The sequence below is a fragment of the Agrilus planipennis genome, unplaced genomic scaffold (genome assembly GCF_000699045.2).
Source record: "Agrilus planipennis isolate EAB-ADULT unplaced genomic scaffold, Apla_2.0 scaffold121, whole genome shotgun sequence".
In the NCBI taxonomy this organism is placed as follows: Eukaryota; Metazoa; Arthropoda; class Insecta; order Coleoptera; family Buprestidae; genus Agrilus; species Agrilus planipennis.
In genome coordinates, this window is record NW_020439072.1 from 18,160 (window position 1) to 29,701 (window position 11,542).

The 11,542-nt window shown below is 32.4% G+C and overlaps 2 protein-coding genes across 7 annotated transcripts in view; one reads left to right on the forward strand and one right to left on the reverse strand.

Annotated features, from left to right (window-relative positions):
- LOC112905204 (UNC93-like protein) overlaps nucleotides 1–4,567 on the forward strand; it is an 8,033-nt gene extending 3,466 nt beyond the window's left edge. The window contains exons 3-6 of the mRNA XM_025977152.1: nucleotides 709–970; nucleotides 1,360–1,525; nucleotides 1,790–2,057; nucleotides 3,168–4,567. Of these exons, the coding sequence (XP_025832937.1) occupies nucleotides 709–970; nucleotides 1,360–1,525; nucleotides 1,790–2,057; nucleotides 3,168–3,442 (971 nt within the window). The 3' untranslated portion in view covers nucleotides 3,443–4,567. The remainder of the gene's footprint in view (nucleotides 1–708; nucleotides 971–1,359; nucleotides 1,526–1,789; nucleotides 2,058–3,167) is intronic.
- Nucleotides 4,568–7,005: 2,438 nt separating this feature from the next.
- Nucleotides 7,006–11,542, reverse strand: part of LOC108738672 (POU domain, class 6, transcription factor 2) — a 101,804-nt gene continuing 97,267 nt past the window's right edge. For 5 of the 6 annotated variants that reach the window (XM_025977158.1, XM_025977154.1, XM_025977157.1 and 2 more), the window contains 3 exons: nucleotides 8,614–8,697; nucleotides 8,386–8,537; nucleotides 7,006–7,415 (listed from right to left, as the gene is read on the reverse strand). In XM_025977158.1, coding sequence (XP_025832943.1) covers nucleotides 7,291–7,415; nucleotides 8,386–8,537; nucleotides 8,614–8,697 — 361 coding nt within the window. In that variant the 3' untranslated portion in view covers nucleotides 7,006–7,290. The remainder of the gene's footprint in view (nucleotides 7,416–8,385; nucleotides 8,538–8,613; nucleotides 8,698–11,542) is intronic. The other variant, XM_025977155.1, reaches the window with a different exon arrangement.

Sequence of the window (11,542 nt, forward strand, 5' to 3'; positions counted from 1 at the left end):
AGTTAAAAATTTTCCATATTATTCGTTATTTCTCATTTTATTCAAAGTTTTTAGTTAAATTCCAAATTTTCTCTGAAATCGTATATTTTTTTTAGTATAGATAGTATTTATTTACCTCATGATATGCTGCAAAACCTAATTAATCACGAATTTCTAACTTTATGTACTCTTATCTCTGATTATACCTCCCAAATATCCTTAACGCAGAGTTGCCGTCATTTCGTAACCGATTTTATTAGTAGTTGTAGTAAAATGTTTTCATTTAGTCTAGTAAAAAAGAAAATTCGTGGAAAAAAATTCTACCAAGTCTTTCTTATTACGTATGCATTTACAGACGCTTGAAAAGTTTAGTTTATATCTTTTGTTTAACGATATGTATATGCAATATTTTGAATTGTAGTGAAAATTATGGTTTAGCTTTGATTAGACATTTTTTATTAATAAAACTTTATAATGCTCATTAATGAATGTTTTAAGTGAGCGACTCGTTTGACCCACGTAACCTACTTGTAATAATTGTTGCAGTTCAATACTAAAATTTCTAAATTTACACATTTAGAAAATCAATCTTTGTCATTAAGATTTAATTTAACTAAAGTGTGATGGGTTTTAAATAAGATGAGAAGTATTATTATTAATTTTTTATCCATTTTCCCTATTTTATAAAAGGTTTCTTTGGCTTAATTTAATAATAGAGGTTTTACGTTTAAGTGCTGTCTTGGGATATCGGAGAAACGTCAACCGAAATAACGAATATAACCGCTGTATTTATCAACAAAACCACCTCTGTTGAAGAAATATTATACGAAGAAATATGTGGAGCAAAATTTTGCCCCTACACGAATAAAGAAGTCAATCCTAATTTAGAGCCACCCTCATCGTACAAGATTAACATGATTTCCGGAATTTATATTGCTTGTATATTATTAGCCTTCTTGACAGTAGCAATAGGAATGGATTCACCAAAAAGGTATGTACAACTAAATATATTTGTCTATAAGAGCGTCTGTACGTTTGTTAATGGGTATCATTACGTTATTATTCGGTACGCATATCAGAACGAATCAACTCATTTTCACTGATACGAATTCTACAAACATGTGAATGTTTCATATAAACCCATTAAATTTTCTAGTCAGTGCACGCAATTTGTACCTACGTGACGGATATGATACGGACGCGTGTGAATCAAACCTAAGAGTTCCGTGTTTGTTTTTTGGCTACAAAACCATAAAAAAGTTGAAACTCTTTTTCTCTTTTATAAAGCTATACATAATTAATTGTGATTTTGATTATTTTAAAACTAATTTTATGTTCTAACTCTACGGGTTCACCACCTTATTGCGTCTATTTTTTCAGATATCATAAAGAAAGAAAAAGTAAACAGCAGGGCAAAAGAATAAGTGGGCTAAAACTATTACTTGTGACATTGAAGCACATTAAAAATCCTTATCAGGCACTAATTCTTCCCATTACAATGTTCATAGGAGCAGAACAAGCTTTTTTAGCTGCTGATTACAATGTCGTACGTATTTAACAGTCTATTACTAATTATTCATGAATTTCATAAGTATTTCTTTAATATTTGTAATAAAAATTTAATTAATGGATCCCCAAAACGCCCACTCCCTTTTCACGAACTCGCTTACAATTTATTTGTTAATTTGAATTTAATCTGCATCATACAAAATGACTATTGGAACCACTTTTTAACGAGATCAATAACAAATGTACAAAAGGAAACAAAAGACGTCATAAAATTTTTAATTATGTATTTTATTTATTAAAGGCCTTTGTTTCTTGTGGTTGGAGTATAAGTAACATTGGGTTCGTGATGATATGTTTTGGTGTGTGTAATGCCGTTGCAGCGATCCTGGCTGGTGCAATCGTAAAGAAAACCGGAAGGGGACCGATCATAGCGTTTGCGTTAGTGCTTCACGTTGCGCTACTTATAACCCTTCTCGGATGGACCCCTAGTCCGAAATATCCTTATGTCTTCTTTGTTATTGCAGGACTGTGGGGTATTGCTGATGCTATGTGGTTGGTTCAAGTAAATTGTAAGTACCCAAATTATATGATTACTTGTTACCAGAGATGTGCGAAATGGTTTTTTAAAAGTATTTAAATACAAAATGCAAATACTTTTTTGATTTGCCATTTCAAATGTAAAATACAAAATAGATTTCCCTTTTGTATTTTCAAAGCTAAATGCAAAATACGTTTTTTCAAAATACTTTCTTCAAATAAATACTTTTTTATAGTGCCCATTTAATTTTCTACATTTACTTAAGTATAAAATATTTTTCAAGAAAACCTTTCATGCATATCCTCATTTTTTAAATATTAGAGTTTTTCTAGACTAATAGTGGTGTGTGATTGAGGTATAGTTTTTCTATCTTTATGTTATAGTTTCTTCAGTTCAGAAACAAATAATTCTTCTATATGATTCCTTATTTACTTTTGTTACCTTTTTTATTTGGAAAAAATACACTGATGTCAAAATAGTTTACTAGGCGTGAAAGATCAGAGCCAAAATACGGCTGAAAATAATTTTATTGATGTAAAATCAACATCAATGATTTTATATCAAAATATTTACAACCCCATTTTGTTTCTGATCTTTTACACATCGTTATGAGAGAAAAAATAAAATCCGTAGTTTCTTTAGCTTTGAGTTCATCTAATAAGTGAACTTTTTCGAATCGTCTTCTTAGAATTTTGGATTGTATGCATTTATTAGTACACACCACAATATCTTGTAGTTTTCAATTTTACACAGCTGATGTATATCAATTCGATATTGTTTTGCGGGCTGTTTTGTTGAAATTCATAGAATTTCGTAGTTCCTTGCTAAACGTACGATAAGTTGTGATTTGGCAGGTACTGATATCAATTTGGAACTTCAAAATTCAATGGACCATGACATTGAACCCGGAAAACAATATCGATCCAATATTTTAGATTATCCATTTCCAAGGAGTTTAAAATTTTTTAGGCTCTCTTCAATTAAAGAATTAGAAGGCATTCATGGAATGTCTCTTTGCCCCCTTTTTAAGCTTCTAATACCTTCAATGGTCAATGTGAGCAAAGTTATTAGTAATTGTCCTTAAAGTGTATTATCATCAACATATATAAGTGACAATATTACCAAATTGATTTTATTTTAGCGTTTTATGGTATTCTGTTCCCCGGAAAAGAGGAAGCAGCTTACAGTAACTTCCGTTTGTGGGAGTCGACAGGATCTGTGATAACCTACGCTTACAGTCCATATTTATGCACAGATATCAAAATATATTTATTACTGGGCTTGTTATTGATTGGTGTTATCGGTTATACAATAGTTGAATGTTTAGAACGTAAATCAAAATCAATACCTGACGATAATTTGAAGGGGCAATTTATGATTATAAAAAGTGGTAACAAAACAGAAATTCCTACTTAATTTAATTTTGCTTTACTGTCATACTTATTTGATTTTTGTTTTCGTTATTTAGTCGAATAGCAAAGGTAAAGGGACATCTGAAATTTTGTGACCTTGAAATCAGTTTTTTTAAGTGGTTAAATTAAACGAAATTATGTCATGCCCCCTTATGGCATTTATTTTATTATCTTAGATGTTCTTTTTTTTACTTGTTGTATTATTAGGTAAAAGCTATCTATTAAAAATATTCATTTATTTATAATTTAACAAGTGTACAAATTTTAGCCCATTTCAAAATTGTCTTGAAGGATTTGTTACATGCAGACAGATGTCGAGTAAGCCATAACCAGTCGTGTTTTCAACTAATGCATATCTAACAATTTTATGATATTGTATATAATGCAATGTAGGCTATCATTGTTCTTTCATGACCCCCTTTGAACAGGTTTATAGATGTATCTATTTTTCTTGTCGATCAAAACTGTAAGTATTAATACTAATTCTAATATATCAATCAATCTCATTTATTTTGCGTTCGTTCGCAAAACCATAGATATATTTTTACGGACGGGGCAAGAGGCTTCGAAATATTTTACTATTTATTTATTATTATTTTGCTAAAGTATCATAATTTTCATTTTTAATGAATTTCCGGCTTAAAATTTGATTCCCTCAAATAAATTGCACCTCTACAAACCGTTTTTTTATACTTAACAATTATAGCCCGTATTTAATAGATCTAAATAAGGGGTCGTTCATAAAATACATTCGCAAATAAGGGGTAGAGAGGGATTTTCTTTAGCAGGACAAGATATGACAAGGGAAGGGAGGTTCTAAGAATTTCACAATTTCATTTTAATGTTTTTCTTAACTTGGCAGTTTTTCATGCTATTTTTAAACATAAATAATCGTTTATAAGGGGGGAGTGGACTAGATTCTGTGATGTAATATTTGTCGGGGGGTCGCTAAAAGTGTGATTGGGAGGCAGGGGTCTAGAAAGGTGAAATTCTGAGTGATGTATTTTATGGACAACCCCTAAGGAATGCATACTTACCTATTTAAGTACTAAGCAGTATTATTATAGTAGTGTTATAGCTACAATGTTTATTATACTTTTATAAAAGAAACCAATAAAGTGGCTATTGCCAATAATTCTTTTATCATTTACTTAGATATCCTTTATAGAATAATACGTTCTTGGCCAGTATTTCTGTCAAAACTAGCAGTAATGGCTTTTTTTAACGTTTTATGTGAACTTTTGGGTTTAATGAACGAAAATTTTTGTTTGAAGAGAAATTCGTTGTAATCGAGGAAGATTATTAGGGTGTTTTGGAAAAATATTGTATAGTCTTTTATTTTTTACATTTGTCGTAAATCGTCATACATAAGACTTTGTATGGGCTGTCTAAATTCATGTACCCTTCTTCTTGCCATTGGAATTTCGTCACTAGTATCTATTTTGTTTAAACCAATTAAACTCCTTAAATTCAGTTGCGTCAATGGTTCGGGAATATTCGAGATCGGCATTAGTTGAGAAGCAGCCGAAGTGACTCTAGTCGCGGTAGAATGTGCAGATGCGCAGGTTCGACTGAAAAAGTATAAAACTTAGGTTATAGGTGCCTCTTGTCGTGTGCTATTCGGTGAAAAGATGTTTGATAAATCGAGACGCTAATTTTAATAAGAAAAACTGTTCGAAATGCTTGCTTACAATGAAATAACGACGCGTTGTGTTGTTTTAGTGATTTTCGTGTTAAAAACTTAAACTTTTCTGAAAAAAGGATTAAATAAGTACTTATTTCACAGTTACAAAAGACTTGCAACAGTTGAACCTCTACGGCTGTGGTGTCGTGAGATAGTAAGGTAAGTTTATTTAATGCAACCATCATTATTGTATTTTATGGAGGTCCGTGGGATACAAATGAATAATGTTCATGCACCGCCACTGGCTTTGTTGCATATGAAAAATTTAAATACTACCGCAAGAAGGGGTTGCTTACTAATACATATATATCTATTTTGTTGTTTTCCTTCCCCCATCACTATACATTTTTTACAAGTATATTGTGGTATAATTGATGGTTAAATTAAAACAAAAGCAGTGGCGTAGTTAGTCCGAAATGGGCCCTGTATCAAAATTTATTAAGTATAAGGCAGGAAGGCTTTTTATTCGATTATGATGAAACTCGAAAGAAGAGTAAGTAGTGCTTTTTTTACAAAAGAAGAAAAAGTACTGACAAAGAAATAAATACAGATATTTCAAAGTAGAATAAACTACTGGGTACACTATATGTAAGGTGAACATGTTATGAAGCGTAAAAGCAATGATCCTAGGAATTCTAGGATCCATCTAAATTATACTATTTGCATATAAGCACTTCTGTTGCTTCTTTTTCTGTACCTTTTCTTTAGAGACTATTGATCAGTCGCATAGTCATTCTTAACGCATAAAACTTCTACAATTATTTTTAATTAGTTTTGAGTTTAGAGAAGCTTCTTTCAGCTGTTGTAATTGTAACTTATTACAGAAGGGCGAAGAATAGGAGTATTGTTTTATGAATAAACTTCTTGTTCTGCGAATAAAGAAGTCCATGGTGGTAATATTCTATCGAAACTGCCAAATGCAGATCGCGATTTCGATCTTGATCTTGTTTCCTTTCCTATTTTTACCTTGTTCTTGCTGCAAGAACAAGACAGGCCAACAATTTCTCTTTGCAGGAGCTAGATTTCTCGTTAAGGAATTAGTAATAAGCAAAAATTCTGGTGTTTTAGGTGTAAATCTATAATACAGTGTAAACTCTTTATAACGTCACTCGATTTAACGACAAACTCCTTAATTGCTTGACTGGTTGGTTTACATTGTTTTCTATACAATATTACACTCCATATAGCGTCACGCACACTCTATTTACCGACAACAATGCGGCATTATAAATCATTGCGCAGTACTTTTTAAGTTGTCGAAATAGATAAGAACTGCAGCTGTGTACGTTGTTGAAGAAGGCGATCCTGTCCCTTCACCAAGCATCAAACCAGCACTTGATGCAGCGAAACTATTAAAAAAATACTTTTTATGTAATTAAATTGATCCAGCAGTATCTCAAGATATGAGTAAGATACGTAACAAAATACAATTAAAATATTGGAGCAGCAAAAAACATCAGACGAAGATAACAGGCTGTACGCAATGTATGAATAATAATGTTCGTGTGCAAATTGTACTATATTGGTAAATGCATATTATTGTAGAATAGTAAAATAATATCTTTTATTTCTCTCCATTTAACGACCACTCTTTATAACGCCGAAAAATGTTCAGTCTCTTAATATGTGATTTTTATTTATTTTTTACCATTGATCAAAATAGAAATGGACCGTGGGTTTTATTTCGGTTCATAAAAAAATGCCATGCGATGACGGTAGGTACCACATAAAATGATGACTTTTGAAGGTACTATTTTCTGGCACAAAGTCGTTGTTGTTCTAAGAGAAGATAAAGTCTGTGATCAAAAATTGATTTTTATATTTTCATCTTAGATTATGTGTCAAATTTACAAAAATCTTTTAAAAGAAATAAATACCTTTTTTCATATTTCAAAAATAAATAAACTTAAACTCATATTCAAAAGTCAAAATATACATTGATAAACAGCGCCTCTGGAATCACAACACAAATAAAAGGAAACATACAGGTTTACATTTCCGTTCGTATTTCACTTCACTCTCTTTCTGTATTTTACTTTTTTTTTATCACTAATCTTGTACATTATATCATTCAAGAAATGGAACTTATTAAGTAGTTTTTTTTACATATACTGTGTTTTTAATTAGGTGATAAAGTTTTTGATTAATCACAGAAAAAGACGACTCTTTTAGACCATTCCTTTGGACATCATTCTGACAGTGTTTTTAAGGGCCTGTCGTTTATTACAAAACCAAATCCGAATCACTTCTCTCTCGTACCCCAGTTGATGAGCTAGTCCAGTGATTTCTGTTCCTGAAATTAAATAAAAAGAAAATAAGGACTTCTCTTTGTTTAACCCATTAAAACTTTGAAGGTTAATCTTAGGTATTATTTTGTTATTGGCGCTTTTGGTGAAATTAATTCGATTGAATCCCTGCAGATTTGTACGATCAATTTAGTCTAATCTAATTATAATTTTTGAAAACAGTAATTAATTTTCTTTATAAATAAGGGTAGGTAAAATTAAGCTTACTTTAGTCCTTCTCGCTGGTCCTATTATAGGTAATAAAAAAATCGGTTGTCTGTAAAGTCGGTTTACTGACGATATTTGAACGTGACAACGTCATAAGAAAATACTGATGGAATGGTTTCATTTTTCAAAAGAAAATTTTAATTTTATTTGTTTGATAGATATTTTGTATGGATATAGAGAAGGAGGTAAATGGAAATGTATTATTGTATAGCAGCTGTCCACGCGGACGCATCGCTCACTCAAGTAGGAGAGAGACAGATGTCGAACGCTGCCGAACGCGGAGGCCGATTGTGCCTCTTTGTCGCTCGTTCCGCGCTCTCGCTTGCACTTCAAGCCTTAAATGGAACGCCTCAGAGCGAGGTAACGCCGCATGAGTCATGTTTTTTCGTGCGTGCAGGCGGCTCCATCGAATTATAAGACGTTGTCACGTCAAAAACAAATCAACATCGAGACAAACCATTTCCGAAATAGTGCGCGTAAGATAACAATTTTTAAAAAGAAATGTGAAATTGTTTTCAAACTCCTTTATAAATTCTCATGGTTTTACATTCACTACCAATAATACAGGGCATGCCAAGAACCGTTTTCTCATTAGAACTCTTATATCTTTGTGGTTCCTCTAACATCCTACCTCCAGGTATTTTCATGTCATCTAAGAAATTTCACGATTTCCGTTTGACTTCCCAAAACATTATCATAGAAAACCGTGTTGGTTTAACCCCCTACTTATAAATATTGAAGAAATTTTACCTGACGGATGAGTGTTCCTCTCGAAGTGTGCGTTCAAGAGTTCCAATGCCTGGGGTGTAAACGAAGTTCTCCGTTTTCTTTTTTTTGAAGGCTCCACGCCTATAAAGTCGGTAAGGTGATTTTGACCACTCTTGTACCTGTAATTAAAAAGGCTTTTCTAAGATAAGCTAGGGGCAAGCGTTTTTAAATTACGTAGGAAATAGGGTTACGAGAGTATTTTGAATTTACCTCTCTTCGGCTTCTTTCATCCAGCGTTCCAAGACAGGTTTAATTTTTTGTGCACTCTTTGGAGTAATATCAAGTTTCTCAAACCTATAAGAAAATCATGTTAGTGAGAAATATTTTGACAAATATCTTCAGTAAATACACATCAAGCAACTATTGATATGAGTTATTTTGACTCGATAACATCTCATGTACCATTTGTTTATTGACAGCTGTTAAAAGTTACCATTACAAATTTTATTAAAAGGCGTGTTATTATGAATTGTAAAATTCATTAAAATTGGTTATTATACATTGATGTAAGGCTGAGATGCCGAATTCTATCAGAGGCCGAAATAAATTAGCGGATTGTGTTCTGTTCGGATCAAAATTGAGCAGATTTTGAATTAAGACAAATTATTTTGCTATCGGTTCATGTACAATTGAGCAGATAACCATCAGTTTAGATCATTTCTTGTCAAATTCCCAACTTCTTGATTATTAGACATTCGCAATAGTCCAAATTGGCTACTACCCGAAATTTACACTTACAACCAGTTGCGAGTATAGAAATACCCCCCGTAATGCATTTTCCCTCAGTTTTCTTTTTCTTCTAATCCAATTTAATTTGTCCCATCAACGGTAAAACTTTTCAAATTAATTATATAATTTCTAGATAATACAGTAAAAGCTCTATAACTCCAACATCAAGGGAGACGCCAAAAAATTCGAGTTATAGAGTTTTCGACATATGGAGGATTTTTATTTGACTTGTAGAGGTTAAGATTTGGTGCACTTACATTGTCGGTTAATTCTTAAAGGCGATAACATAGTTTTCTATGAACTATAGACGTAATAAGTTTCAAACTATAAAGGTTGTAAAATAAAACATTGCTATGTTCGAGATACAGAGAGGTAGAGGGAAAATATGTACCAAAATAGTTTGCAGAGATTCACTGATTATTTCGACTAATAGAAGGTTGAGATTTCGAGTAATGGAGGTTTTGGGGCTTGAAGGGAAGGGAACAAAGCATTTTTTCGAGTTTTGAAGGTTTTCGATTTAAAGTGGTTCTACTGTATTAACGATTAAAAAGTGAAGCTACGGTTGTCCCGATTAGAGATATGACAAGAAACGATTTAAACAGTTAGCCATAACTCAATTTCATATGAACGAACTGATGTCAAAATAATTGTTATATTTGGCACCAGCTCACCTTGCTCTGAACAGATCACGATCAACTAGCCGTTCAAATTCGACAGCTCAGCACAAATACATAACATATCATTTCGGCTTAAACTTCCTTTTGATAGGCGACATAGTTTTAGTGGGACCTTCTCATATATGTAGCTGTACTTAGACAAATCTGCCAAGTCATGAGCGTAAAATTCAATAATTGGATCAATTCGTGCGTATGTATCAAAAGACGATAAAAGATGTAAATGTTCACGACAAACTCCGTTATTTCCTTTTAGCATTGTCATTAACATTTGTATGTCTATATTATTATCCATTATATTTGTGACTTTAAGTGTTTGTCGCATCATAGACCCACGTGAGTACTAAAAATATGTCGCCTGTTATATAGGCCCAGTAGGTATACTTCGTTTACTTTTTGTAGCGATGTGACCTTCAGTTTGACCGGCGCAAAGTAGAAAAGAACAGCACTAGGCCAGAAAAGGAAGGAGACAACTCTCGGCCAAACCCTCAACCGGTGAGGAGCGTAAAATCCGTACAGTACTGCACGAAAAAATTGACCATTTTATCCACTACAATTGCATTGCTCAAATGTGCTGTTATTGGTACCATTTACTAGTGAAAATATCAACGAGATGTTTATTTATATTTGAAGACATATTGAAGGCTTTAACGCTTGTTTTCGACTCGCACTACTATTCATGATTGAACAAAACTTTTGGCAGGTACTGTATGAAAAAGTATGTTTAATGAACAAGAGTCGAGAGTATAATGAGCTTTTTTCTCCCTACCTACGATTTTGCCAGCGCACATTGGAAGGGGCTCATCACTAGAGAAAGTAAATGAAGTATACTTATAAGTGTGTTTTTTATGATGCATATGATTCATGCGGTTGATGCACTGCATCAGGCACATACGATCAAGGGATGGCAAGTGTTTCTTTTGGTGTAGCGCGTAGGGCGTCGTGTTCTTTGTGCCGCGACTATGTAATCGATACAGATACAAACCCATGTACGGTAATAGTTACTTAAAACTTTATAAACTAAAAGTTTATGCGTTTTGTGTTTGTATATTTTAAATATAAATTTTTACATTCCTTCACACTTTAATCCTGGCTTAGGATTGACAGTTTTGTTCGACAAAATAGGCGTGTTTTCAAGTATAAAAATCATTCATCTTCGTAATGGTATGTACAGAAAAATTAAATGTAATTAATAAATGTAGTAGTTGTATTTGTGTCATATTGTAGTTCTAATCAAATCAAATATGTACAGCAAGATATAAGAATAAAGATTATTCTACAAAAAATTCAGGTAGATCATAACTTAGAGATGTGTTTGAAAGCGTTATCATACGCCCAAATATTATAATAGTGGGTGTCTAGAATTACAATATGACACAATTGCACCTACATTTATTAATTACGTTTAATTTTTTGTACATACCATGACAAACATGAATAATATTTATATTTTAAAACAGGCCTGTTTTGTCGAACCAAACTGCCAGTCGTAAGTCTGGATTAAAGTGTGAAGGACAGTAAAAATTTATATTTAAAATATACAAACACAGAACGCATGAACTTATAATGTATAAAGTTTTAAATAATTATCGCTGAACAACACGCTACAATTTTACCTGCCTTTCTCGGGGCGCAATACACACGGAAAAAGGTCGCAGCGCAAAAAACTCTTTACTTCTTTACGCGCACGGAGAAAACTAAATTTTTATGACAACGCAAAAATTACAATTTTTGAT